The sequence below is a fragment of the Malaclemys terrapin genome, chromosome 2 (assembly GCF_027887155.1).
Source record: "Malaclemys terrapin pileata isolate rMalTer1 chromosome 2, rMalTer1.hap1, whole genome shotgun sequence".
Classification (NCBI taxonomy): Eukaryota; Metazoa; Chordata; order Testudines; family Emydidae; genus Malaclemys; species Malaclemys terrapin.
The window spans coordinates 219,873,826-219,899,106 of NC_071506.1; the positions used below are offsets into that span (position 1 = coordinate 219,873,826).

General features: G+C 43.8%; 2 protein-coding genes across 3 annotated transcripts in view; one reads left to right on the forward strand and one right to left on the reverse strand.

Annotated features, from left to right (window-relative positions):
* On the forward strand, positions 1 to 19,888 carry PP2D1 (protein phosphatase 2C like domain containing 1). 2 transcript variants are annotated; one of them, XM_054019995.1, is made up of 4 exons: positions 1 to 164; positions 1,226 to 1,296; positions 12,609 to 13,636; positions 18,336 to 19,888. In XM_054019995.1, exons 1-4 carry the CDS (start codon positions 162 to 164, stop codon positions 19,310 to 19,312), a joined length of 2,079 nt encoding a protein of 692 aa, XP_053875970.1. In that variant the 5' UTR covers positions 1 to 161; the 3' UTR covers positions 19,313 to 19,888. The 2 variants fall into 2 exon arrangements, with proteins under 2 accessions (XP_053875970.1, XP_053875971.1); XM_054019996.1 differs by having other exon boundaries at positions 2 to 130.
* RAB5A (RAB5A, member RAS oncogene family) overlaps positions 19,524 to 25,281 on the reverse strand; it is a 25,804-nt gene continuing 20,046 nt past the window's right edge. Inside the window, exon 6 of the mRNA XM_054019997.1 lies at positions 19,524 to 21,003. Coding sequence (XP_053875972.1) covers positions 20,888 to 21,003 — 116 coding nt within the window. The 3' untranslated portion in view covers positions 19,524 to 20,887. The remainder of the gene's footprint in view (positions 21,004 to 25,281) is intronic.

The window sequence follows — 25,281 nt, forward strand, 5'->3', positions numbered from 1 at the left end:
AGTGGTCTGGGCCCAAGTTCTTCTGGGCCCTCCCGTCCATGTGGCCAGCCAAGTTCCCCTGACCCCCTTCCCATATGTCCTGTAGTGGGGGCCCAGTGAGGCTGTATCATTGCTCTGGGATATATCACGGGTGGGTGCTGACCAGAGGGTGCTAGAGCATAATGGTGAGATATGTTGATTCACTTGGGGAAGACACAGTGTAGTGTTCCTGTCCAGCCCCTAACTAATGTCCCTTTTGCTATGGTCCCTTTTTTAGATGCTCTGAGGCTGTGCATGGCCTCTGAGTCCACCCCCCAATGACGTAAGTGCCCTGGTAGAAGGTTTATGATGTGGTTGCTGTGCTGGCTAACAAGGGAATTTTGTCTTTCAGGTGGAGTTTTTATATAGGTTTTAGAAGTATTCAATACAGCTTATATACATTTTATTTTACAGTAAACTTGTGGGTCTTCAATGCTGCTTTTAGAGTTGGGGTTTTGGGGTAAGGGGCTGGGTAGCGCTGAGACCAGATAAATATTGCCTTGAGTGCTCTTGGGCCTGCATGCAACTGGTAAGGGGATATCTTGACAAGTGACAGAGCCATGCTCTGGGCAGTCAGAGCTGTCACTGAGGAGTAGGGCCGGAGCATTGTGGAATTGCACTAAGGGACCAATTGCACCATTGCAGATACTATCCCAGCCCTTGTGGTCTACACTGGCACTACGGTGGAGCAGGGAGATACAGAGCTTATCGATGGTCAGAGGAAGAGCTGTACCTGTGATGCTGCGAATACTAGTTCCCATTGGAAGCATTTGTGTGGCTGCCAGGTGTATGAAATGCCTGCTAGAAGGTTGTAATAGTAGTGGGAACATCAACATTCTCTAGTGCAAGCAATTCCCTTTTGAGCCACCTCCAACCTGTCCATGTATTACATGCCGAGGGAACAGAGCACAAGTCAGAAGGAGAAGAGAAGACCTGACAGCATAGAGATAGCATGAGCAGCATTTCCACACCATTGGCAAGGAGGGACGGATAGGGACGAGCAAGCTCAGGGAAGAAATGTGGGACAGAGAAGGAAGAGATGATTGAGAAAGAAGGGAGGAAAGAGGGAGACAGGAGGGAAGGGAAAGAGATGAAAAACAAGGGGAGTGGGGGTTAGAATGATCCTTGTTCAGGGAGAATTTCCCACACTGTGGCCTTGGGAGGATGAAAAATATGTTGTTGGCTGATATTGTGATGACATTTTCAGGGAGATTATGACCTCAGAGACACATCATCTTTTCCTTCTCCTCCTCCTCCTATATGTGCTAGACTGCAAAGGTAAGTCAGCCAACCACCTTTCCTGCATCCATCTTATTATTATTTGTAGTAGTGATTACCTTGTAGTGCCCACATGTACAGGAGGGGTATCAGAGAAAGCTCAAGGAAGAAGGTCCCGTGCCCCAAAGAGTTTACAGTTGAGGCGATGGCCATGATAGGTAAGTGAGGAAGGAGCACATCCTGGAGAAGGGAGAGGAATGACGTGGGTAAGGAAAGATGTTTACATGGCTCTTTCATTTGGATACTGCATTCTTAATGGTTATACGAAGGTAACATTTGTACATTTTACTTTTCATTACACATCAGATTTTTAATGCTCAGTATAATTAGTGGAGGTGCACAAATTAAAACCCATGTAATTCAAATGTCACCTCACTAGACTACATTATAGCCAAACTGTAGCAGTAGCAGATACAGACTAACTATATGCTTTACCCATATTGACCAACTCAGAGTGCAATAGCAGTAAACCAGTGCCCAGAACTAAAATATTTACTGAGACTGTGATGCATTATGCAATATTAACCTGTGCCCCACAATCGTTTGGCCTGATAGCCTGCAACACTTACATGTGTAAGTAGCTTTGCTCATATGAGTAGTCCTACAAAAGCCAAGTAGCCTACATTTTATAGTAATAACATTTTAACCAAGATTTAATGCATGGGCTCTGAGATGCAAACTGCTTAGCAAATATTATCTTGTTGGTGCCCTTTTACTGCTCTTTAATAAAGTGACCTGACATTTTTTTCTCACCATTTTAAGGTGTGGTTTTTCTCTGCTTTATTTTTATGTTTAAACACATCAGCAGGACCAGGTCTTGGCTTCTCTTATCTTGCTGGAGCACTGAAGTTGCACAGGGATATCGCAGTAGGCTGGAACCTTGAGTCTTCTCATTCCTCTTCCACTCAATTTAGGACTCAGGTCTGGTCTATACTACCCGCCTGAATCGGCGGGTAGAAATCGACCTCTCGGGGATCGATTTATCGCGTCCCGTCGGGACGCGACAATCGATCCCCGAATCGGCGCTCTAACTCCACCAGCAGAGGTGGTAGTAAGCGCCGCCGACAAAAAGCGGCAGAAGTCGATTTTGCCGCCGTCCTCACAACGGGGTAAGTCGGCTGCAATATGTCGAATTCAGCTACGCTATTCACGTAGCTGAATTTGCGTATCTTAAATCGACTCCCCGCTGTAGTGTAGATGTACCCTCAGAAAGCGGTAACTCAGTTTCAGTATATTGTGATGTCACTATTTCCCTGCAGTTCTTCTGCCCTCCAGCAGAAATAGGGAAGTCAAGACCTTATACCTCTGATGTGGAAAAAATAAGCTGGGAAAAAAATGAGTCAATCTTCATACATCATAAAGACAGTTTAACACCTACCAGTGCCATGTGGACACTTATTTTGGTATAAGAGTGTCCACACGAGGATTTATACCAGTGTAACTATCCTTGTTTAATTATGCCAGTGTAACTAGTACAATTTTCCTGTGTAGACAAACCCTAAGAGTGTCCACCAGTGGGAAAGCACTGATTTAAATACATTAATTTAAAAACTGATTTTAGTTAAACCTGACAACGTTTGTGCAGAACCAAGACTGTAAAAACTCTACCCGCTATTTAGTCTGGAGATGCCCCCACTTATATCAGGCCTTTTTGATGCCACCAATTTTTTGATCCTTCAGTTCAAAATTTAAAATATGCAGAATGCAACAAAACCATGCAGATAGCACCACAATCACAAAATCTGCAACCTTTTTCATGTGTGTGTAATGCTGATCCTCACATGGGTGTCAGCAGCGGGGATCAAACCTGGGAACTCTGGAGCTAAATGCATGAGTTGCTAGTGCATGAGCTAAAAGACACCTCTCTATTAGCCGAGCCCAGTGATTCTCAGCCAATTAACCATTGTGAGCCACATATGCCGCTATGTGCACCGCATCCACACAATATATATACTACCTGTATGGCCCTGAGGATGTCACATGGACTGAGCTGTGTGCTGATTGGGCCGTGGGTGGAGAACCACTGGCCAAAGCTGTAGCAGGCTTATGAATCTCCAAGGGGCCTAGCCACCACCAGAGGGGGACAGAGTACCACTTCCAGCAAACAGGAGTTACATGTGCAATTATTTCATCTGCATTGTTAAGGCAGTACAGCATTTTAAGAGAATCTTGCTGTACATATTTCAGAAAGACACCAGCTCCCTCATACAAATAGCCCCTGCAGCCTGAGAGCAATAGCTACGTCTGGGCAGGGAGAACACACACTGTGGTGTTACAATGGTTTTAATAAGGGTTTGCTAGTATTGTAGCAGATGCTACTGACCACAAAATGGGGGAGTCCACGTATAACTTTTAAAATGATTTTTCCTACCGCAAACTAATCAGAGGCATTAGGTTCAATCAGGCATCTTAAACATATCACAGGCTTTTTACAATAGCAAAAATATTTTTTAACTCTCCTTTGACTAAAAAAAAAAAATCAATGGAAGGAATTTTGTTTGACCAACCCACTGCCATCAGAAAATATCCCTGTCTTTCAGAAACCAAGTAGGATAATTACCAGCTTGGCAACAGGGAACTACAGGCAGCAGTGCTAATCGCCAAGTAGACACCTTAGGCCCGCAGCTGCTTGGCTCTACCACATTTAAAGGGCCAGCCCCCAAAAAGGCACTTTGGGGAAGAGTTCCTACAGCAGGGCAGACCTACATTTGGGAGTAAGAAATTGTTGACAAAGACATTGCCTTGCTGGTGGGTCTCTCCCCACTGTATTACAAGCGTATATTGGGAAATTATGTCTGTGACTAGAAGTTATAGTGAAAACTATTTTGCAGTCTTAACTCTAACAAACACCAATTTGTACTCATACATACAAACACAGCGTGTATGTGTATTTGCTAGATAGAATGCTGTATGTTGTAGTTAGCTGTGCCACACTCAACACTTCTAGGTTCTTACACTATACCTATCATTGTAGTATCTGAGGACCTATGTACACACACTAGTTTCTATAGATAAATAGACTGAGGCAATGCTATACAAGGACTTGTGATTTTTATACATATCATATCACATTACAGTAATATAAGCACAGGAGAGAGTTTAAGTGCTTCATAATACCATCTGCATGATTTCTCAGCCATTACATATTATAAGCAGAGCTGGTAGTGCCACCTATCGATAAGGTTGTCTGACACTTCCCATTATAAAACCCTCTTTTCACTTACAGCTTTAACTCTTTGAGTGGATTTTTTCCATGCTTCAGACTGATTTAATTAATTTATTTATTTTTAATTTTTGTTTGTTTCCAAGAATAAAAGACTAGGAAAAACACATTGTTTTGCCCATGTTAAACAAATTCTTATAACTGAGACACTCCTGTGCCCCCATGTTCTAAAGCAGGGATTAGGAATTTGGCGAGGCATTCATGCTGGTGTCAGATGTGTGCCTTATGCCATCCCTAGGCAAATCCTCCAAAATATGTCAAGTTATAAGCCCCTGGAAAAATCTCAGTTCACACATGCTCCATAGAGACTTTATTAGTGGTTGATAGCTAAATTCCCTGACAATTCCATCTGCAGTGAGCATGCTACATCCTTTCCATTGGCCGCCCCAAGCACCTGCTTCATTCGCTGGTGCCTGGAGCCAGCCCTGGGTCGGGGGGGTGGGGGGGATGATACTGGGACTGGCTAGGCAAGAAGACTGACTGGGAGCTAGGAGTGGGAGGAGACTGAGATCATTTGAGGAGCCAGGGATATGGGGAAATTGGGAATGGCTAGGCAAGGAGACATGGAGCCAGTGTTGGGGAAGACTGAGATTGGACAAAAAGCCAGGTGGGGATTAGAACAAGTTGCTTAGGTAGGAAACTGGGAGACAGGGCTGGGGAAAGATTGGGACTTGGATGGGGAGTCTGGGGGATTGGAGAGTGGGACAAGAAGCGTGGGGAGTAGAGACTCGGACGAGGAATTGAGAGACAGGGAGAGAAAGGACCAGCAAAAGGGATTAGGTTTGGGAGGCACAGGCACAGAAGGGTCTATGCCCACTAGTTAATACTGCCCTGCAGAAACTGAAATGGAACCCAAGATCTCGGAGTCCCACCATTCCTCTGTTGTCAGCAAATATCTGTGAAATCCACTGGAAAAGCACGCATCTCATCCCCTTCTAGTGCTGCTTCACACAGAGGGTGACAACCTCCTATTAGTATCAGTTGTTCCCTTAGCTCAAGTGACAGAGGTCTGTGCTGTGGATCTAAAGGTTGCAACCCTGCTTATGAGCCATGAAGGGGTCAATATGAAGCCACAGCATGGCAGTGTTGTTTTTTCAGTTTGCTTTTTTTAAAAGCTAGGAAATTACACACAAAAAACTACATTAAAAAACATAAGGTTGCGAAGTCAAACACTCAAAAATTAGGAAAAGGCCAGAATTAAGGTGGCCTGTGCAATGTTAATTCAGTCCCCTATGCATATGCATTATGGTAGTCTTAATTACATAAACACATACTGTTTTTCCACTTGAGACCTTAGGGTTGAGTTTTTACAGCTAAAATTATTGTCAATGGGAGATGCATGTTGAACATATAAAAGACAGTTACTTTTTCTGTAACTGGTGTTCTTTGAGATGTCTTGCTCATGCCTATTTCACAATAGGTGTGTGTGCTCGCCACATGCACTGGTGCCGGACGTTTTTCCCCTAGCAGTACTCATAGGGGAGTGCCCCTAGCAACCCCTGGAGTGGGGTCTCTGTGGCATGGTATAAGGGGTGCTGCATGCGCCCCCCACCTTCAGTTCCTTCTTGTCAGACAACTCCGACAGAGGAGAAGGGGGGTGGGATGTGGAATAGACATGAGCAACACATCTCGAAGAACACCAGTTACGGAAAAGGTAACTGTCTTTTCTTCTTCGAGTGATTGCTCATGTGTATTCCACAATAGGTGATTCCAAGCTATATCTGTTGGAGGCGGGTAGGAGTTCCCAAATTCTCGGGATGGAGCACAGCCCTACCAAACCCGTCGTCGTCCCTGGTCTGGGAGACGATCGCATAATGAGAGGTGAACCTGTGAACTGAAGACCATGTGGCAGCCCTGCCAATGTCCTGAATGGGGACATGGGCTAAAAAGTCATCCAACAAAGCTTGCGCCCTAGTGAGTGTGCCCTCACAATTGATGGCTAGGGGATTCCCGCCAGGTCATAACAGGTACGGATGCACGAGGTGATCCAGTTGGAGAGCCGCTGAGTGGAGATCGGCTGACCACTCATGCATTCGACCAAGGCAATGAACAGCTGCAAAGACTTCCTGAATGGCTTAGTCCACTTCAGGTAAAAAGCCAGAGCCCGTCTCACATCCAGTGAGTGGAGGCGGCGCTCCTCACTGGATGCATGGGGCATGAGGCAGAGGACCAGCAGGAAAATGTCCTGACCCATATGGTAGGCGGAGACCACCTTCGGGAGGAACGAAGGGTGTGGGCAGAGCTGGACCTTATCCTTTTGGAACACCGTATATGGGGGCTCGGAGGTCAGGGCCCTGAGTTCTAAAACCCGCCTAGCCAACGTGATCGCTACCAGGAAGGCTACCTTCCATGAGAGTTGCGACCAGGAGCACGTAGCTAGCAGCTCAAATGGGGGACCCGTCAGCTGGGCCAGCACCAAGTTCAGGTCCCACTGCGGGATCGGTGGCCTAACGTACGGGAAGAGAGATCCAATCCCTTAAGGAATTGGCCAGTCATGGCATGGGAGAATACCATGTGCCCTTTCACCGGCAGGTAGAAGGCTGATATGGCTGCCAAATGCACCTTGACAGATGAGGGCACCAAGCCCTGGGCTCTAAGGTGAAGGAGGTAGTCCAAAATGAGCTGGATTGGTGCAGCCATGGGGGAGATGCCCCACTCAGCTGCCGTGAGGTGGAGTGCTGCTAGGTTGGGGTGGAGGAAGTGGCCCTGGTCCTGGGAGATCAGGTCCAGGTGGGATGGTAACGGCCATGGTGGGGCAACCGCCAGGCTCGTGAAGGTCCCGTACCAATGCTGCCTTGGCCATGCCGGGGCAATCAGGAGGATTGTCTGTCTTTATCTTTTCCAGGACCTTGCCAATGAGTGGGAACCGGGGTAGGCATAGAGCAACTGGCCTGACCAGGATAGGAGGAAGGCATCAGGGATAGCACCCCATCCCAGCCCCCCTGGATCAGAACCGGGGACAGCGACAGTTCCTTCGAGTTGCAAACAGGTCCACCTGGGGAGTTCCCCACTCTTGGAAAAGTCTGTGCACCATCTATGGGTGAAGAGATCACTCGTGCTGAGAGGAAAAGTCCCTGCTCAAGTGATCCGCCCGTGAATTCTGGGCACCCAGTAGGTGGTAGGCCTGTAGGCAAATGTCATGAGCTATACAGAAGTCTCACAGCTGGGGGGTTCCAGGCAGAGGGCAGATGATGGGGCACCGCCTTGCCTACTGCTGTAAAACATCGAGGCCGTGTTGTTCGTGAAAACCCTGACCACACAGCCCTCCAGGTGTGAGCGGAAGGCCACGCACACCAGCCGGACCACCCTGAGCTCCTTGACGTTTATGTGGAGGGCCAGGTCCTGTGCTGAACATCTCCCATATGGGCTCCCCACCCCAGGTCCGACGTGTCAGACACCAGTTCCATCGATGGTGGCCTGCCTCTGAACGGGACCCCGCAGAGCATGTTCCCTGGCGGGGGGACCACCATCGAAGGGAGGCGATCACCGGTTCAGGCACAGTGAGGACCTTGTCCATCTTGTCTCTGGCCTGGGAGAACACGAGGCTAACCAGAGGGGCTTCATCCTGAGTCTGGCATGACAAACCACATATGTGCACGCCAACATGTGACCCAAGAGCTGGAGACACGCTCTGGCTGTTGTCACTGGAAACCTCATGACTGCGTTGATGAGCCCTTTTAGGGTCTCAAACTTGTCCGGTGGGAGGGAGGTTCTGGCCGATGTGGCGTCCAGGACTGCCCCGATAAACTCTGTGCGTTGAACTAGGACTAATGTGGACTTGGTGTCATTTACCAACAGGCCCAGAGTGGCGCACATGGACAGAGGAGCGCCACTTGATCCTGTACCTGCGAACAGGAGCTGTCCTTGACCAGCCAGGCATCCAGATAGGGGAAAATCTGGACCCCATGGTGCCTGAAGTAGGCCACTTCCACAGACATACACTTTGTAAATACCCTGCAGGCAGTGGACAGGCCAAATGGGAGGACCGTAAATTGGTAGTGTTCCTGTCCAACTGTGTAATGGAGGAAGTGTCTGTGCCCCTCGAACATATGGATGTGGAAGTACGCGTCCTGCAGATTGAGGGTAGCGTACCAGTCCCCGGGATCCAGGGAGGGAATGATAGAGACCATGCGGAACTTGAGCTTCACCATGTACTGGTTCAGGCCTCGCAGGTCCAGGATGGGCTGAGCCCCCCTTTGGCCTTCGGGTAAGGAAACAGAGGGAGTAGTACCCCTTGCGTTTGAACTCCGTTGGCACCACTTCCACTGCTCCTAGGCCCAGGAGCTGCCCCACCTCCTGCTTGAGCAGGGCCTCGTGAGAGGCGTCTCCCAGGAGGAATAGGGGTGGAGGGTGGTTGGGCGGAGTAGAGGTAAACTGGAGGGTGTAGCCCCAGGAGATGGTGCTGAGGACCCATTGGTCCGAGGTCAGCCGCGACCACTCAGACAGAAAAGCACACAACCAGTTGGAGAAGGGAAGCTTTATTGAGGGTGGATCCCTGATGTGAACTGGTAGGTTGATCCCGGGCGTACAGTCAAAACTGCCGTTTCCCTGCCTCTTTGCCCTTGAAGGACCCAGGCTGGGGGGCAGGCCAAGAATGCCTCTGCAGGTGTTTCTTATAGTCCCACGACTTCTTATAAGGGGGCTCATATGTAGAGTGGGTGGCCTAGGCAGGAGCCTGCTGCGGCTTAAACTTAGGTCTAGCCGGAGCTGGAACATAGAGGCCAAGAGTCTTAAGCATCGTGCAGGAGTCTTTCAGACCATGCAGTTTTATGTCCGTCAGTTCTGCAAACAGAGCTTTGCCATCAAATGGGAGGTCTTGCAAGGAAGTCTGTGCCTCACTAGACAGCCCAGACAGCAAGAGCCACGATGCCCTTCTCATGGGCACCACGGAGACCATGGACCGTGTTGCCATATCCGCTGCATCCGACGCTGCCTGCAGGGTTTCCCTAGCAGCCGCTGTACCCTCCTCCACCAGAGCTTTGAACTCCTTCCTGTCATGTTCCTGGAGGGAGTCCTTGAACTTGGGCAGAGAGTCCCACAGACTGAACTCATACTGGCCCAGAAGAGCCTGATGGTTCGCCACCCGTAACTGGAAGCTCGAGGATGAATAAATTTTTCTGCCAAAGGAATTCAGCCTCCTTGAATCTTTATTTTTCGGAGTGGGGGCTAGTTGGCCCTGCCGCTCCCTGTGGTTGACTGACTCAACCACCAGGGAGTTAGGGGCAGGATGGTTGTACAAATATTCATGCCCCTTGGCGGGCACAAAATACTTGTGTTCTGCTCTCTTAGAGTTGGGGGGCAATGAGGCCGGGGTTTGCCACAAGGCATTTGAAATTTTTGCCACCCCTGTCAGGTACCGAGGTGGACAGGACGTTAAACAGGGAGTCCGAGGGCTCCTCCACCTTCTCTGCCTGAAGGTTGAGGTTTGACGCCACCCTTTTCAATAGTTCCTGGTGGGCTTTAGAGTCCTCCTGCGGGATGGAGGGAGGAGGGGCCCCAATCACCTCATCCGGGGACGGGGAGGAGGCAGGTACAGTACTTTGCATGTCCACTGGCACCAGAAGATCCGCACCTGTTCTCTCTCCGGGTATGGCACCGAAGATGCACGTCCCACCAACTCCTTTCTCAGAGGCTGGGAGAGGGAGGCCGATGGCCGTTCCAAGGCTCCAGCCATCGAGCGAGCCCCCACCAGGGGCTGCGTCGGGGGCCACAGTGCCCACTGGAACCACTGTGCCAGTCACAGGGCCTGGTACCACTGCACCTGCTGTGGCACCGGCAGAGTAGGCTGTTCGGTACTGGCTGGCCTGACCCATCAATGGACGACTATGAAGGGAGGCTAGGCTGACATAAGACCTGCCGCTGTCCCTGGACGGGAAGGAGCGGCGTTGCCGGGAGCGGTGCTAACCACAAGACCGTGATCTCAACATGGAGGAACGGTACCGCCGGTAGCGGCTCCTCCACAATCAGCTCCAGAGGGCGGATCTGCGATGGTTAGGCACCGACGATCGATGCCCGGGAGTGGTGCTGTGGCAAGGTCTTGGAGCGAGACAACGAACGGGAACGGCGTCAATGTTCCATCGCAACTGGCTACAATAGCTCCTCTGAAATGAGGACCTTTGGCATTGTCTGCCTCAGTCCCATGGGTGTCCGCTCCTCGAGGCAGAACGGTGCCTGGAGTCTCTGTCCGTTGGAACCCAGCCAGACAACCTGGTGGGGGTCGACGGCAACCTGCATGAACTACGCACGGGATGGTCGCTGAGCAGCGAATGGTGTCAGGAACATTCCCTTGACAGTGACCGGTACCAAGGGAGGGGCGACTGCGGAGATCCCAGTGGCGGGTTGCCCCTGGACCATGGGCCCAACATTGGCGGTGCTCCTGGTACCGGCATGGAGATAACGTCCTGGGCCGCGTGCAAGGCCTCTGGCGTGGAGGGCATCCAGACATCCGGGGAAGCCTGCTCTGCATGGGCTGGGCTACTCCACTCGACCTGAGTCGGAGGCCTAGAGGCCGATGGGGACCAAGGACTGCCCAACATGGATCTAGCCCAGGTGTAGACAACTTATGGCACATGTGCCAAAGGCGGCACGTGAGCTGATTTTCAGTGGCACTCACACTGCCCGGGTCCTGGCCACCGGTCCGGGGGGCTCTGCATTTTAATTTAATTTTAAATTAAGTTTCTTAAACATTTTAAAAACCTTATTTACTTTACATACAACAATAGTTTAGTTATATATTATAGACTTCTAGAAAGAGACCTTCTAAAATGTTAAAATGTATTACTGGCATGCAAAACCTTAAATTAGAGTGAATAAATGAAGACTCGGCACACCACTTCTGAAAGGTTGCCGATCCCTGGTGTAGCCTCTCCCCCAGTCTTGCTCCGGTGCCGCAGCTTCTTAGCTTTCTTGGCATGTTCCGCAGACAGGGAGCGGTGCCGACTGGTAGATGGCACTAGGGGGTCACTGCACATCGATACTGCGGTACCTGGTATCAACTCAGAGCAGTGCGCCGAAGTCAGGGTCAACACTGACTCCATCAGGATGGCCTGGAGCCTAATGTCTCTCTCTCTCTTGGTCTGAGGCTTGAACGACTTACAAATCTTGCAGCGATCGCTGAGATGAGTTTCACCCAAACAGCGTAAACAGTCAGTGTGCAGATCATTCACTGGCATCAGTCACCTACAAGTGTCGCACAACTTAAACCTGGGCATGGGGCATACCCCGGCATGGGTGCATAAACTAAACTACTAACTGCAGGTCACATACACTGAACGAACAAAAGATCTGGGGACAAGCTACAGCAAAGCTGGAGCAGAGCAGTTCCGAAACACCTTCACTGGCAGCAAGAAGAAACTGAGGGTGGGGGGAGCGTGCAGCACCCCTTATACCATGCCATAGAGGCGCTACTCCAGGGGTTGCTGGGGTGCTCCCCTACGGGTACTGCTAGGGGAAGAACTTCCGACACTGGTGCACGTGGTGAGCATGCACATCTATTGTAGAATACATATGAGCAATCACGCAAAGGAAAAAGTGCTATTTACATATATTTCTTTGACGCTAGAAGTCTCAAATTAGGCATCCAAAATTACTTTGATTTCTCTGTGCTTCCCTTCCACATCTGTAGAATGGGGATAGTGCCCTATTACCAGGGTGTTGTGAAAATAGTTTGTGAAGCATTCAGCTACAATAGTGATGAGACCCATACAAAAGCCCATGAAGAAATTAATAATTCTGTATTCAGAGAAGTGTTTTAATAGTGTGCTGTAAATAAGGAGTGGGATCATACACATTGGACAAGGATAAAACAAAACACTGAATAAGCTGCTTACGCAGTGTGAGCGCTGTTCAGTCTGTGCCCTGAATTCTGGCATTTCCTAACTTTTGAGTGCTTGGCTTTGCAACCTTAGTTAGTAATTTTATATACACCATGTGCATTCAGCTTAAATCTTCCAGCTTCTTGGACATAAACATGAATATAAAGTAATGCTAATAATTTTGAGATTAAAAGAGGGCATGCATGAAGGCTAGATTATTGTAGTTGTATTGGATATTAAAAGAGGATTTTAATAACATTCAACTCCTTTTGCAGAATGACATGGGAACCAAATTTACAAAGTACCTCAAAAACAGCTGACTTTGAACTCTACAGACATGAGGAAAATCAGGGTGAGAAGGTCGGTTTTGTGCCCAGGAAAGTAGATTCTGGGGATATTCCAGTTCTTTGTTCAATATGTCAACAAACAATATACCCACATCAACTTTTTTATCATAAAAAAGAGCACAAAGCCCTAGCTCTACTGGGTTATCATCGTCCATGGATTGAAACGGACACCAACAAACTTTTACTTCAGAGACAGCAATTAATTTCAAGACTGATCAAGTTTTCTAAATACACTGAAAGAGACAAACAGAAGATTGATTGTTCGTTAGAGCTACTTAAGAATAAATCAAAGGGCACCTCCTATTTTAGCGTTGATAATATTGTTGACAGTTCTGGATACCTCAAGAAAGTAAGCAATTCTCTAATAAAAGCATTAGCAATTTGTCAAGACAAAAATTCAACATGGCGAGCAGATATGGAAGATACATTCATTGTGCTAGATAATTATGGAAATAGGTCAGATACATGTTTTTTGGGCTTATTCGATGGATATCACGGTGTATTTGCTGCTGAGACAGTTTCAGCAGAGTTTCCACTTTTATTTCTTGACCAACTGTCTCAGACTGATTCCTCTTACAAAGTGAGTGGAAATGAGGAACAGATCCTAGATTCTTTTGTCACAGTAATCAAGGAAAATTACAAGGATCAGGAGAAGGTTTTCTCTGGTAAAACAGACAGTGATAAGAAAACCAAGCCAAACACTTATGAATGGATTCACAAAGCATATGCAAAGTCCTTTTGGAGAATGGACAGACTTCTACGACTTGGAAGGAATGAGGTTTCCAAAGTTCGCTGGAGTAGCTGTACAGCTGTTACCTGTTTAGTGGAAAGGATCAGTAATGAAAAGGAAAAGAGCATCAAGGAACAAGAGAAGACAATGCTGCTTGAAAACACTACTACTAATTCAGCAAATCCATCCGAAAGCAGTACTGGGATACTGCATATTGCTAACATTGGTATGTAAGTTATTGACTTACGGAATGGTTGTTTTTTGGGGCTGGGGGAGTTGGGCATTTTTTTGGTGCTCTCCCTCCTCCCCCAATTACAATGGGGAAAAAAAATTTAAGCCAAGTTTAGTGGTAAGAGGTTTTAGTTGACATTCTGGAGGGTACAAGATGAAACCCTGTGCAATGGATGCTAATGTCAGACAATAAGTATCAAGCTTATTCTATAAGACAGTTCATCCATATATCTGATAGTATGTTTGACTTACAGCTGTAAATTAAGCGAACATTTAGAGTCACTGGTATAATTACAAGACTTTGAGGGATGCAGGAAAAGTGACCAGCATAAAAAGGTGGAAGAAACAGTTAAGGAAGGAAAACTGAAGGTTTAGTGTGGGATATGGCACAAAAATCAGAAGTCTTCCCTTTCTCCAAGTCTCATTCATTTTAACTTTGGTAAAAACTTAAGCCAAACGTGGGTCAAACTTAAGAAGAGACATATATGCAATGTCTACACTAGGGAATTTTACCCCCCTCAAACCGCAACAAAACACTGGCATTAGTAGCAGCTCAGGTGCATGGGCGTAGATAAGGATCTGACTGCTTCTGCTGTTTATAGTACTGTGTCAAAGGCAACAGAGTAATCTCCTCTTTTATTCTGTTGTTACATGGGGAGGAGAGCTAGTGCTACTCTTGAAATATAATGTTCAAGGGTAATTTATGGAGATTCTTTTCCCCTTTGGGAGTATTTTAGGTGGAAACTCTGCTCAGATCTGATTCTGTTTTCAATAGACTCCTGCTTTTACCTGGTTATAGCTGCAATAGCCACAATTAAGGACAATGACAATAGGGAATATTACCAATAAATTCTCACCACGCTGTCCAGTTCAGATGCACAGTGGTAGCCCTACTCTAGACAAGGTACTGTTAGCTTTCACTAATTATCTCTGTTCATTAAATCTCCCTGGGGAATTTTTGGGGTAAAATTCATTAGTGTACACAAGGTCCTTGTGGGATTTGAAGCAAAGTATTCAACTGCTTTGCAGATGTGTCACAGGTCTCAAAACAGAACAAAAGTAGGATCATTCCCAAATTCTACAGCTGAGTAGAAAGACCCAGAAACAAAAAAGTGTCTTTTGGCATGGAAATAATCTCTGATCATTAAATTTTGAGACTTTGTAGTACTAGTGCCTTATGATTAACAACATCTAAAGACATCACTCTCCATTGCACCAAACAAATATCTGACAATGGCCGGTTAGACAAGCTTGTACAATTATTAGGAGCATTTTAAGTGCTCCTATCCCACTAGTACTTGGAAGCCAGCTGTGAGACTATGAATTGCATTTAATCTGGGAGAAATGGAAACTCCATTCAAACCAATTTGTTTGGGTCATTGGTTACTGTTAGCCCGGAAAATGTTGGAACCCATTTGTCACTTCATGTAGTAAGGGAAAGCCTGTATAGTTCAATGGGACGGTAACATGGTCCAAATGCAGCAAGTTTGGGATGATTCCTCAGCCCCCTCATATCTAAAATGCTCTGCCCTATGCCCCAATCCCAACCTAAGCTTTACCTTAGGCTCTATTAATCACATGGTCCAGGTCAAACATAGGTAATGAAGTAGGGCTTGGAGTCATTTTGAGATACTTTTTGTTTTTTTTAAAATCCTTTTGAAAAGATTGGCCCAAACACAATCCATCATTTGATATTTTATTCAATTATATTGAATAAAAATGAAGTCTAACTACCCAATGAACGATTTGTTTTAAATGCATTAGATTCATACACCATTAAGATGAAGTTTGATTCCCCCTGCCCTTCCCCTCTCCCCCATGCCAAGGTAGAGCTGGTGCATCATCTTACAAGTGCTAGGTTCAATTTTAGAGTAGCAGACAAGAAAATGTGGTAGTTTTCAGTTTAGCCTTAAGAGACAAGACAGTTGGGTCATAAAACCACCATGTAATAATTCTCAGAAGCAACCCTTTTCTGCAATAAAGATAGAGAGAGAGAGATTGTCAGTCTGGTCTGTGAGATTAGCAAAAATCATTCTAAAACTCACTCAGTCTCACTCAATTTTAGTATAATGTAGCATCTCTGCATTATACTATGTGGAAGCTTCTTATACTTGTGTCCCCATAAGTATGGTTCAGTCTAATATAATCACCAAGAACTCTGCTGGTTACAGGAAAGGTTCCTTTAGCATAAAACCAACCCATGCAAACCACTGGGGTAGAGGGTAGGGGAGGAAGTATCCAAAAGGGAACCTCATTTAACATATCACACCTAGAAATCATAATTAACAAATCATGCTAATAGTCTAACTCGAAATCACGTGCTTCTAGTGTGCACATGCAAAAACTTAACACCAAACTCATACTTTCACTATTTACATATATTTGGTCCATGCATACATTTGCAGTCACCCAGTAATTGCTGAGGTCAGCACACAAAGGCTTTATAGGAGTGTTTTAGGAATTGGGTATGCAGTGTTTCTTGATACATGAAAGGGGAACTGGAGTTTTTGAAGCATATGGTGAGCAACTGAAATGGAATGCCTGTAGATCTGTGGAGTAGGGAGAGAGAATATTGTAGATGGCAGGGGACCATCTAAACTGTTTTCATTTTCCCCACATTAAATCACCCACCCAGCTCTTGGAGACATCTGTAGACTCCATGCCCCAATTCCTGGTTTGGCAAATTTCCTTTGGTTCATCAGAGTGGGACTCTCACCTGCCTTCATTGGACTTGCATAGGTGTAACTGATTTGAATTTAGCAAACAAATTTGTTGACACAAAGAATAGAATCCATCTCACTACTGGCTCTGCAATGCTAACAAGAAAAAAAAAGTAAACAGTAAAAAAAAAGTTATGTCTCGTAAGCAAGAACCTAGGTCTCCAAATCCACAAAGGGACCACTCTTGTACAAGATGATGCCTTTTTTACACTTTTCAGAGTAGAATTGTCTCAGACACTGCCAGAGACACAGGACATCTGGGAAAGAGCTACTCAAAAACTTTCAACCTGATCCTAGGCACTGTTGCTGGAATCTTTTCCTCCCTTTATAGGTGGGTTGAGGATGACATTAGGAGCTCCAAACAATTTATCCATTCCCTTCTTTAGGGGATGCGTGTCCCTAATACTGCTTCCAGTTCTGGTGTATATTTGTAAGCAGGACCAAATACCTGCAGTAGGCACCCAACAAGCTGTAACTAGATAAACACCTCCCAGCCTCACTTATCCTAACTTCTGGGTCTTCCTAGGCTGCAGCAGGAAAGGTGAAAAAACTCAACCTGCCAGGGCCAATCTAGCAGCAAGGGGAAAATACCTTCTGAGGCCCAGAAACCTGTTCCTACTCTATCTCAAAACAAGAGGGAAGGAACCATTGCTGCCATATGCAGTATGCCATTCCAGGCAGAGGAAAGAACTGAAGACCCACCGCCCTCTGGCTGTGCCACAGTCAGTGGTCTTCTACTGCATTCTTCAATTCAGGAAATCCACTATGGAGTCCCTCTCCGTAAAACCCACTAAGAGGTGAAACGCCATTCTTAGAAGGACCCAAGCATTTTCTTTCCCCTGCTGGCTCAGACAAAGGTTCTCCACCTCAGGCTGCAGAGGACTTTTAATCCTCAGAATAGATTAATGCTGTTGTCAAATTAGTTGATATAGCATGGAATTGGTCAATTTAATGGCCTTTCATATGAGGTTACAACAGCTCATCATGCAACTTCAGAAAAAATTTAAGACTACCTTATTCCTGAGAACAACCCGTTATAGCTGACATGTCCTAATTTGCGCTTTGTTACCATGTGCACCTTGTATTGAGACTTAAGCATTTTCTATTTCAAAGATCATACCAGCATAAGTCTTTTGGATCTTGCAAAAGCACGTACTTTTTAAATAAGCAATTCATTGTAATTGAGGAGCTACTTTATCTACAGCATGGTGACAGGAAAACTAAGCAGAATATTTTAATGTAAGTGGCAATACATAATATACATAATCAGTTATAGCTAACCCATGGCTTAGATTACAACCACCACTGCAGTATCTGATCATGGTATAAATTACAAATGAAAACCAAGTCGCAAAAAAATAATGTATGTTTCTCTTCTTTACAAGAGACACAAGTACTAATATTTAGACCCTATATTTGTGAAAGACTACAGACTACACTGTGAAAGACTAACTAAAAAGCACATTCTGACTGGAACCAGGAGAAATGCTAAACTGTTTATTTTCTTTCCTGTACATTCACTTTCTTTCTGGAACTATACAAGATTTAAAAAATGTATACATTTTAAATAGCTACTTAAGAAAGGTGCTTAAGCCTTTAGGCCAACACTATCTGCAAGCACTGAACTATGTTTGAAATTCATTATCTAAGCTGCTGGAATTTACACAGGATTAGATTCTTAGTCTGATATTTTGAATTTCAATTACAACCCATCAAAAGTTTTGAAATACAATGCTACAGTGACATTTTAGAAAGTACAGATACTCCTTCAATCAGCAAAGATTTGAGAGACCAGTGACAAGCAGAACAGCATAAGGATGGATGTCAGCATGCAAATGTGTCAAAAGCTAAGTAAAAGGAACAATACAAGATTTCACCTGTCAAAATGGCTCATTACTGTGAATAACCTAATAGTGTTTAGTAAAAAAAATTCAGTCACACTATGAAATGCAAAATGTACTTATTTTATTTTAGGTAATATACACGCAGTCTTATGCAAAAATGGAAAAAGCTACTGCCTTACCAAAGAACACAGCACTTCTAATTCAAAGGAAAGAGACCGTATACTTCAGAATGGTGGAAACATCAGCACAAATGAACCAAAAGGACTAGTTGAAGGGCTCATCAGAGCTACTCGTGGCCTTGGACATCATGGAGATCCAAAGTTGAAAAAATCTGTTATTCCTGTACCACATACCATATCTGTCCCTACAGATGATTCATGTCAATTCCTTATTTTAGCTTCTAATGGGCTTTGGGAAGTTCTGGATAAAAATGAAGTGGTTATATTAACTCTAAGAATGTTCACCTCTTATTTGGAAATGTATGCCCAGCGAGAAGAGATTTCTATGCACAAATATCAGTATTCAGTAGTTCCCTATGAAGACTATTTATGTAGTTCAATGGATATTAATGACTTAGAAGACAGAATCCAATTATGGTATTTTAATAAAGAGGCTTTCCTCCAGAATCAACATGAAGGCAGTCTGAAACAAAATAATAAAAAATCATGCTCATGTAACAGAAGAGATTCACAAAATGAAAACAGGATGCAGCCAGGCTCTAACAAAGAGAGTTCTGAAGAAGTGCAGCAGTTAGACGATCACGTAAAACAAGCGGATACCAAAGCTTGTCTGTCTAATAATCACGGAACATGTTCACAACACACAGAGATAATCCAGTCAGCCTCTGGCAGTCAAGAAGGTTCTAAAGAATTGAAACAGTTTGACGATGATACAAAAGCATATCGGTCTAATCATCGTGGATCACATTCACAAATTGCCAGCAAAGGAGAAATTAATTCGGCAACATTCTATGACAGTGCAGCAAATTACATTAGTAAACAACTGGTAAAAACTGCATTAGCAGCAGGTTCTCGAGATAATATTACTATTTTGGTTGCACTTCTAAATGGATGTGATAAGATACCCAATTATATTCAAAATGTGTAATGTGCTTACCGGACAGAGTACCAAAGTGTGTACAATATACCCTAGATTTAGGCAAGTCAAGTTACATGAGTCTTAAAGTGTCATCCTCACCTGGTCAACCCATTTTGGGGCAAAAGTCATTTTTCTGTAACTGTATGAAAGCACTAACTGCTAAAATGCAATAAAGATTTCTTGTTGAATTCATGGTAAGAACAGACACTAATCACGATGCTTTCCTGTTTTATAACCACTTTATTCAAACCTGAGCACCTCAATATAAAACTAAACACTGGTGAACTGTCATTTTCCTTGCTATGCCCAAATTACTGCAAATTTACAATCTGCACAAATTTCTGCTAGCAGTTCAACATTGAAATAGATTAAATCGTCTTCTGACACACTCGGTAAATTTCATATAATGAAAATAACAAAGAATTAGTGCAATAGACTGGACAGATCAAAATAAAAAGGACTTTGGAACACAAGGTTGCAGAGTTCATTACTGACAGACAGCAGTACTTATGTTACAGGTACAGGAGCATCATTTATTACTGTTCTAACCATAAAGGAAGAACTCAGAACCCCTTTAGATTAGGGGAAGAGAAAAGTTAGCTTTAAGTAACTGTACATTTTGTATACCTTTAAGCAACTCTTAAATATTACAGAAAGTATTAAACAAATGTAGACTACAATGCAGTACCCTATTTACAGTACATTAATATCCAAATTTAAAATCAAGTTGAATGTACATAATTATTAGTGCACTGACTATTTTTTTCCTTTGGGGAAAAACATAAGCAGCTGTGTAATGGCCAGCAATGATCAAAAAACAAACAAAAAAAATCACAGACACCTAGTTTGTCTTTGTTTTACTTGGAGAGCTCTTATGGTTTGTGAAGAAAAATCCTGTAAAGTTGAATTCATTGGTTTGTGCCTTTATAAACAGATAAATATGGAGTTAAACTTGATTTTTAATCACTATTTTCTTTAAACCACTGGGCTGACTATAATTTACATACAGTGTAACAACTAAAATCCATTTTTCTGCAAGCATAGGATTCTTAAAATGCTGCAAGTATTGTTTGCAGTTAAATTATGAAAATGTGGAATGCATATTTAAATGGTAGATACTTGCAGAAACAACTGGTTGCATGAATACTGCAAATAAGCTTAAAGTATCGGTAGACCCTGTTTCTAGAAAGATTTTTTTTTAAAAGCACAAATTGAAACGTTTGAAGAGTCCCAATTCTATCAATTACAACAGTAACCAATACCTGGATATTGAGGACTAGCTGGTTAGGTCAATAAATGTAATTCTTCTATATCCCTAATGGCAAGTGATTTTTAAAACCTTTCAACTGAAGCAAGTTTATTCAGTTTCCACTTCCCCTCTATTGCTGAAATATTACAGCCAGTGATACATGCATGTTAAAAATTAAGATAAAAACAAAATAATTCTGTATTAGAAACTTGACTATGTCATTAGTCTCTTCTGTTTTGGAAGCTGCATTGGACCAGATTAAACACTCCAATTCCATTGTTATTAACAGTTAGGAAGCAGAAGAATATTCAAGACAGTTTAAAGCAACTGAAGGTTTAGTTACTACAACATTGAGCCTTGGGTGGTTGTGTGGGTTCAGTAAGGTCTACGCCTCTTCCTCTGGCAGAGTTGGCTCCTGCAGTCTGTGGTTCACTCTTTGGCAACTTTTTAGCTACAAGATTAACAAGAAAAATGAGCAAAAATTAGCATCAAGATTGTACTAAATTTTAAATACCTATTGAGTCCAAGAAAGCTATTTGAATATTTCCTTTTAAGATATGTAGCAACAAAATAGTAATTCCACAACCTGTCTGCTTTAGGCTTTCGGAGTATGTCATTCAGAAAATGTACGATTAAGACAGTGGTTCTCAAACTTTTGTACTGGTGACCCCTTTCACATAGCAAGCCTCTGAGTGCGACCCCCGCAATAAATATACAAAAAAGTGTTTTTAATTTAACACCATTATAAATGCTGGAGGCAAAGTGGCGTTTGGGGTGGAGGCTGACAGCTCGTGACCCTCCAGGTAATAACCTCGTGACCCCCAGTTTGAGAACCCCTAGATGAAGACTATTTGTTATTACCATGTTAGAATCCACGGCTTCCTGAATAGCTGAGACAAAAACCCCCCACCCACATCCTTGGAAGGAGAGAAAAATATAGCCAGAATCGCCTAGCAACAGAAATTAACAATTTAGGCACTAATCCTGCAACTTGTTCATGCAGGTGGGCTCCCAAGGAATGTCTTCAATATGGGTCCACCTATGAAGAACAAGTTATAAGATCACAGCCTTAGGTTACAGCAGCACTCAGCGTGCTAGGTGTTTCTAAAACACACACTGCTCTGAAGAGCTAACAGTTGGAAAAAATAATACAGAAAGTGGAAAGGAATACAACATACATGCAGAGAATGGTCATAGAACTAGCACATGTCCCTTTCCTTCCCCCGCGCCCCTTCATAAACTCCCCAAGCACTTCTCTATTTAGCTAGGCTGTGTGTTTGTGTTGTACATATAAATGGTCATCAGCTCTTGTCCTAGTTATTCATCTGTCCTTGAGCTGCATACTCCCTATAGCTCTGATTTAATTAACTAATTGTTCCTTTGCCTTCCTGCAGCCCACCTGCCTCTCTGTAACCCTGGACTAAAGCAGGAGAAAAATGCAGCCAGTCAGAACTTGATGACATTTATTTATCCTGCTATGTAGGAGTCCCTGCCACTTTTCTGCTAGAGTGGAGTCAGTTGTTGCTATGGAGGAGTGGAGTAGGCAGGACTTTCACAAGGCTACCCTGACCCTTGCTGTGGGAAGCCCCTGCCCTACATGCTGCCCGAAGTACTAAAGTTTTCTCTGCATGTCCAGACTCTGAAGCAAGGATACTACAGTTGGTTAGCAGAAAAGCAAAAGAGACTGAATTTCTCCTAAAGGATTCAAACAGGCAGTATGAATGGGAAATATAAAAAAATCATCTGTGGCCACACAGAACCAGCTCCTTCCACAGTGCCTTAATTTGTGATTGCATGGTCCCTATGAAGCTTTCTACGTTGCCCTTTTAGAGAACTTTTTTTCCCACAATTTCTGGAAATGTCCATTTAAATTTAGCAGAGTCAAGTAGCAACAGGTCTAAAAAGGCCATTTGGCAAATGCCTGCTACATGCCATGTCTCCCTCTTTTCTGTCTGGCAAGTATTTTAACTCCTGTAATTTTGCTTTTCCATTTTCTCATTCTTGAGGAGATGGCTCTGGAATGCAGTTCTCACGTGGGATTAAATTCATCCCTGCATAGGGGGACATCATGAGTTTCATGCACCACTTTAAGGTTTAATTGCATGGGCCTTGTTCTGGCACCGTGCACAGGGTGAATTTCATGATTGAATGCGTGCACATTGGAGAGAAAGTGTATGAATTAAGCTCACAAAGACACTACAGTGGCGGGTACCATGGAAAACTGTACACAAAAATTATGTTACATAAAGATTATGTACTTCACTAAAATACTCAGGGGGTACAATAAAGATTAAAGTACTATTTAAATCAGGGGTTCTCAATCTGGGGGTCGGGACCCATGAGGGGGTCAAGAGGTTATTACATGGGTGGTCGTGAGCTATCAGCCTCTGCTCCAAATCCTGCTTTGCCTCCAGCATTTATAATGGTGTTAAATATATATAAAAAAAGTGTTTTTAATTTATAAAGGGGGGCTGTGTCACACTCAGAGACTTGCAATGTGAAAGGGGTCACCAGTACAAAAGTTTGAGAACCACTGATTTTAATATTAAACCAAAAAAAAAAAAAAAATCACATTTCTAGGCCTAGTTAAAAGGAACAACAGAAAGGCAGTGTATGAGGATTCAAGAGTGGCCCATTAAAAGTTAATTTGGTTTCAAATTTAAATAGGGACATGGAGATACAGGTTGGCATTTTTTTATCATCAAAATCCAGGACTCCCGCAAATATTTATCATAAAGATAGATTTTTTCCTCCCCCCACATATTTGTTAGACCTTTAAACACTCTGAACTGATGCACATTAAGTGATCTTTTAATATCACCACAGCATATTTACTAAGTTTTACTTATTTTTATACCTGGATAAAGTATGTATTAGATCACAAGTGTACCCTTGTTTAATACAAACAAAGAAACATTTGGTTTTAAGAAATTACAATGCTGCTATTTATTTTACATGATGGAGTGTAAAACCGCTTAGCCAAATAGACTATATGGACCTATCATGGTGAAAATGCAACACTTACAATCTATGTGGCCATTTGATATTTTTTTGTTTGAGTTTTACACCTATTCCTGTGATTATCTCTAGATTGCTGAGTGGGCCATTTTGCACATCTTGAAGACATGCTTGCTTTGATTCCCGCTTCATTTCTCATGAGTAATAATAGTTTTATTTCTATGGATGAAATTCAAAACACTATTTTCATTTTAAAGTTTTCAGTAGTTTGAAAGTTTCATAAAACAAATATGGTAAGTCCCCTTACCTCTTGGGGATTTTCCCTTTTTTCACAAAATGAAACTCAAGTATGACCACAGGATGTGGGATCGGTATACTTTTGGGCTAAACAACTATCAGCAGACCTTTAGTAAATTTGTATCCTGTTTATAATCTGTAATTATTTCATTTTAAAGAGACTACCAGGTCAAAGTACACTTACAGTCAAAATTATACTTAAGGGATAAAAATTATAAATAAGGCCCTACTTCATTTGTGGTATTGCGAAAATTGCAGATCCCGCAATATTAGGCCTCCACTGCAATTCTGATTTTAATTATCTTACTTTGCAGTGTCCACAAATTTTACATACATTTTGAGTATGCAATTAGTACTACATTAACATTCAATGCCTGTAAAATGTAAAAGGCTAACGTGACTGGACTCTTTCTACAGCAGTTGTGTTAATCATTTTTGTCCTCTAAATTTTATATTGTACCAGCCATTAAATAAATAAATAAATAAAAGACTGATTATAGTTGCAGCAAAACATCTGGTTATCAAAAATGTAGCAAGCATAACATAATACCTGAGTGTTTATACCGTTCCAACAAATTTTTATTAAACAAATAAGTCTACTCTGGCTTTTCCAAATTACATCTTTTAATAAAGGTCCATTACTTCTCTGTATCTTGTCTACAACTCAGCAGCAATTATTTTAAGATCATCCCGCGATCCAATGAGGGACTTAATTATAAAGGTTCTTTGGTTATTAATGCCATAGGTTTTAAAAATAAATCAAATAACAATGTTCTTAATGCAGTTCGTTCAACATGGACAGAGAAACTACACTAGACATGCGTTTGTTTATATTTAGCATCACTCTCTGGTTGCTATACTTGGGATACCAACACTATGCAGGCATATTTAGAGCTGCGTTTCCCGCATGCACCAGGGTCTTTTCTTGTGGCCACAGCCTCCTGGCGGTGATGAGGATGTGGGAAGGGCAAAGCAGCAGCCCCTCCCTAAGGGACACCATGAGTAGTTGCGCCCTGAACCCCTCTGAAGAGACACAAGCTGGAGGAGCAGGCAGCCAGTGAGTACCCCACCTTACCATGGGCTTGTGGGGTCGGGCTTCAGCCCTCAGGTGGCAGGCTCCAGCCAGGCGGCTTTGGTTCTGTCCCTGGGCCCTGTTCCCTGTGTGTGGGGCTTCGGGCTCCATTCCCTGGCTGCATGGTGACAGGCTCTGACCCCAAAGCTCACCCCTCCCCCATCACCTCTGCCCCCCTGCTACCTCCCTCAGTGCCCCGGCCCCTACTGCCTCTGTGCCCACCTCCCCATCCAGGGCTTAATTTGTCTGCGGGCTGGCCGGGGCTGAATATGTCTGCTGTGAAAAGTGATATTTGTGTGTTTGTTAATATCACTTTTCACAGCACACTTAGTACCTAGCAAGTCTTAAAAAAACAAAACAAAACAAAAAAAAAAAAAAACACGAAAAAAAAGAAAAAAAAAG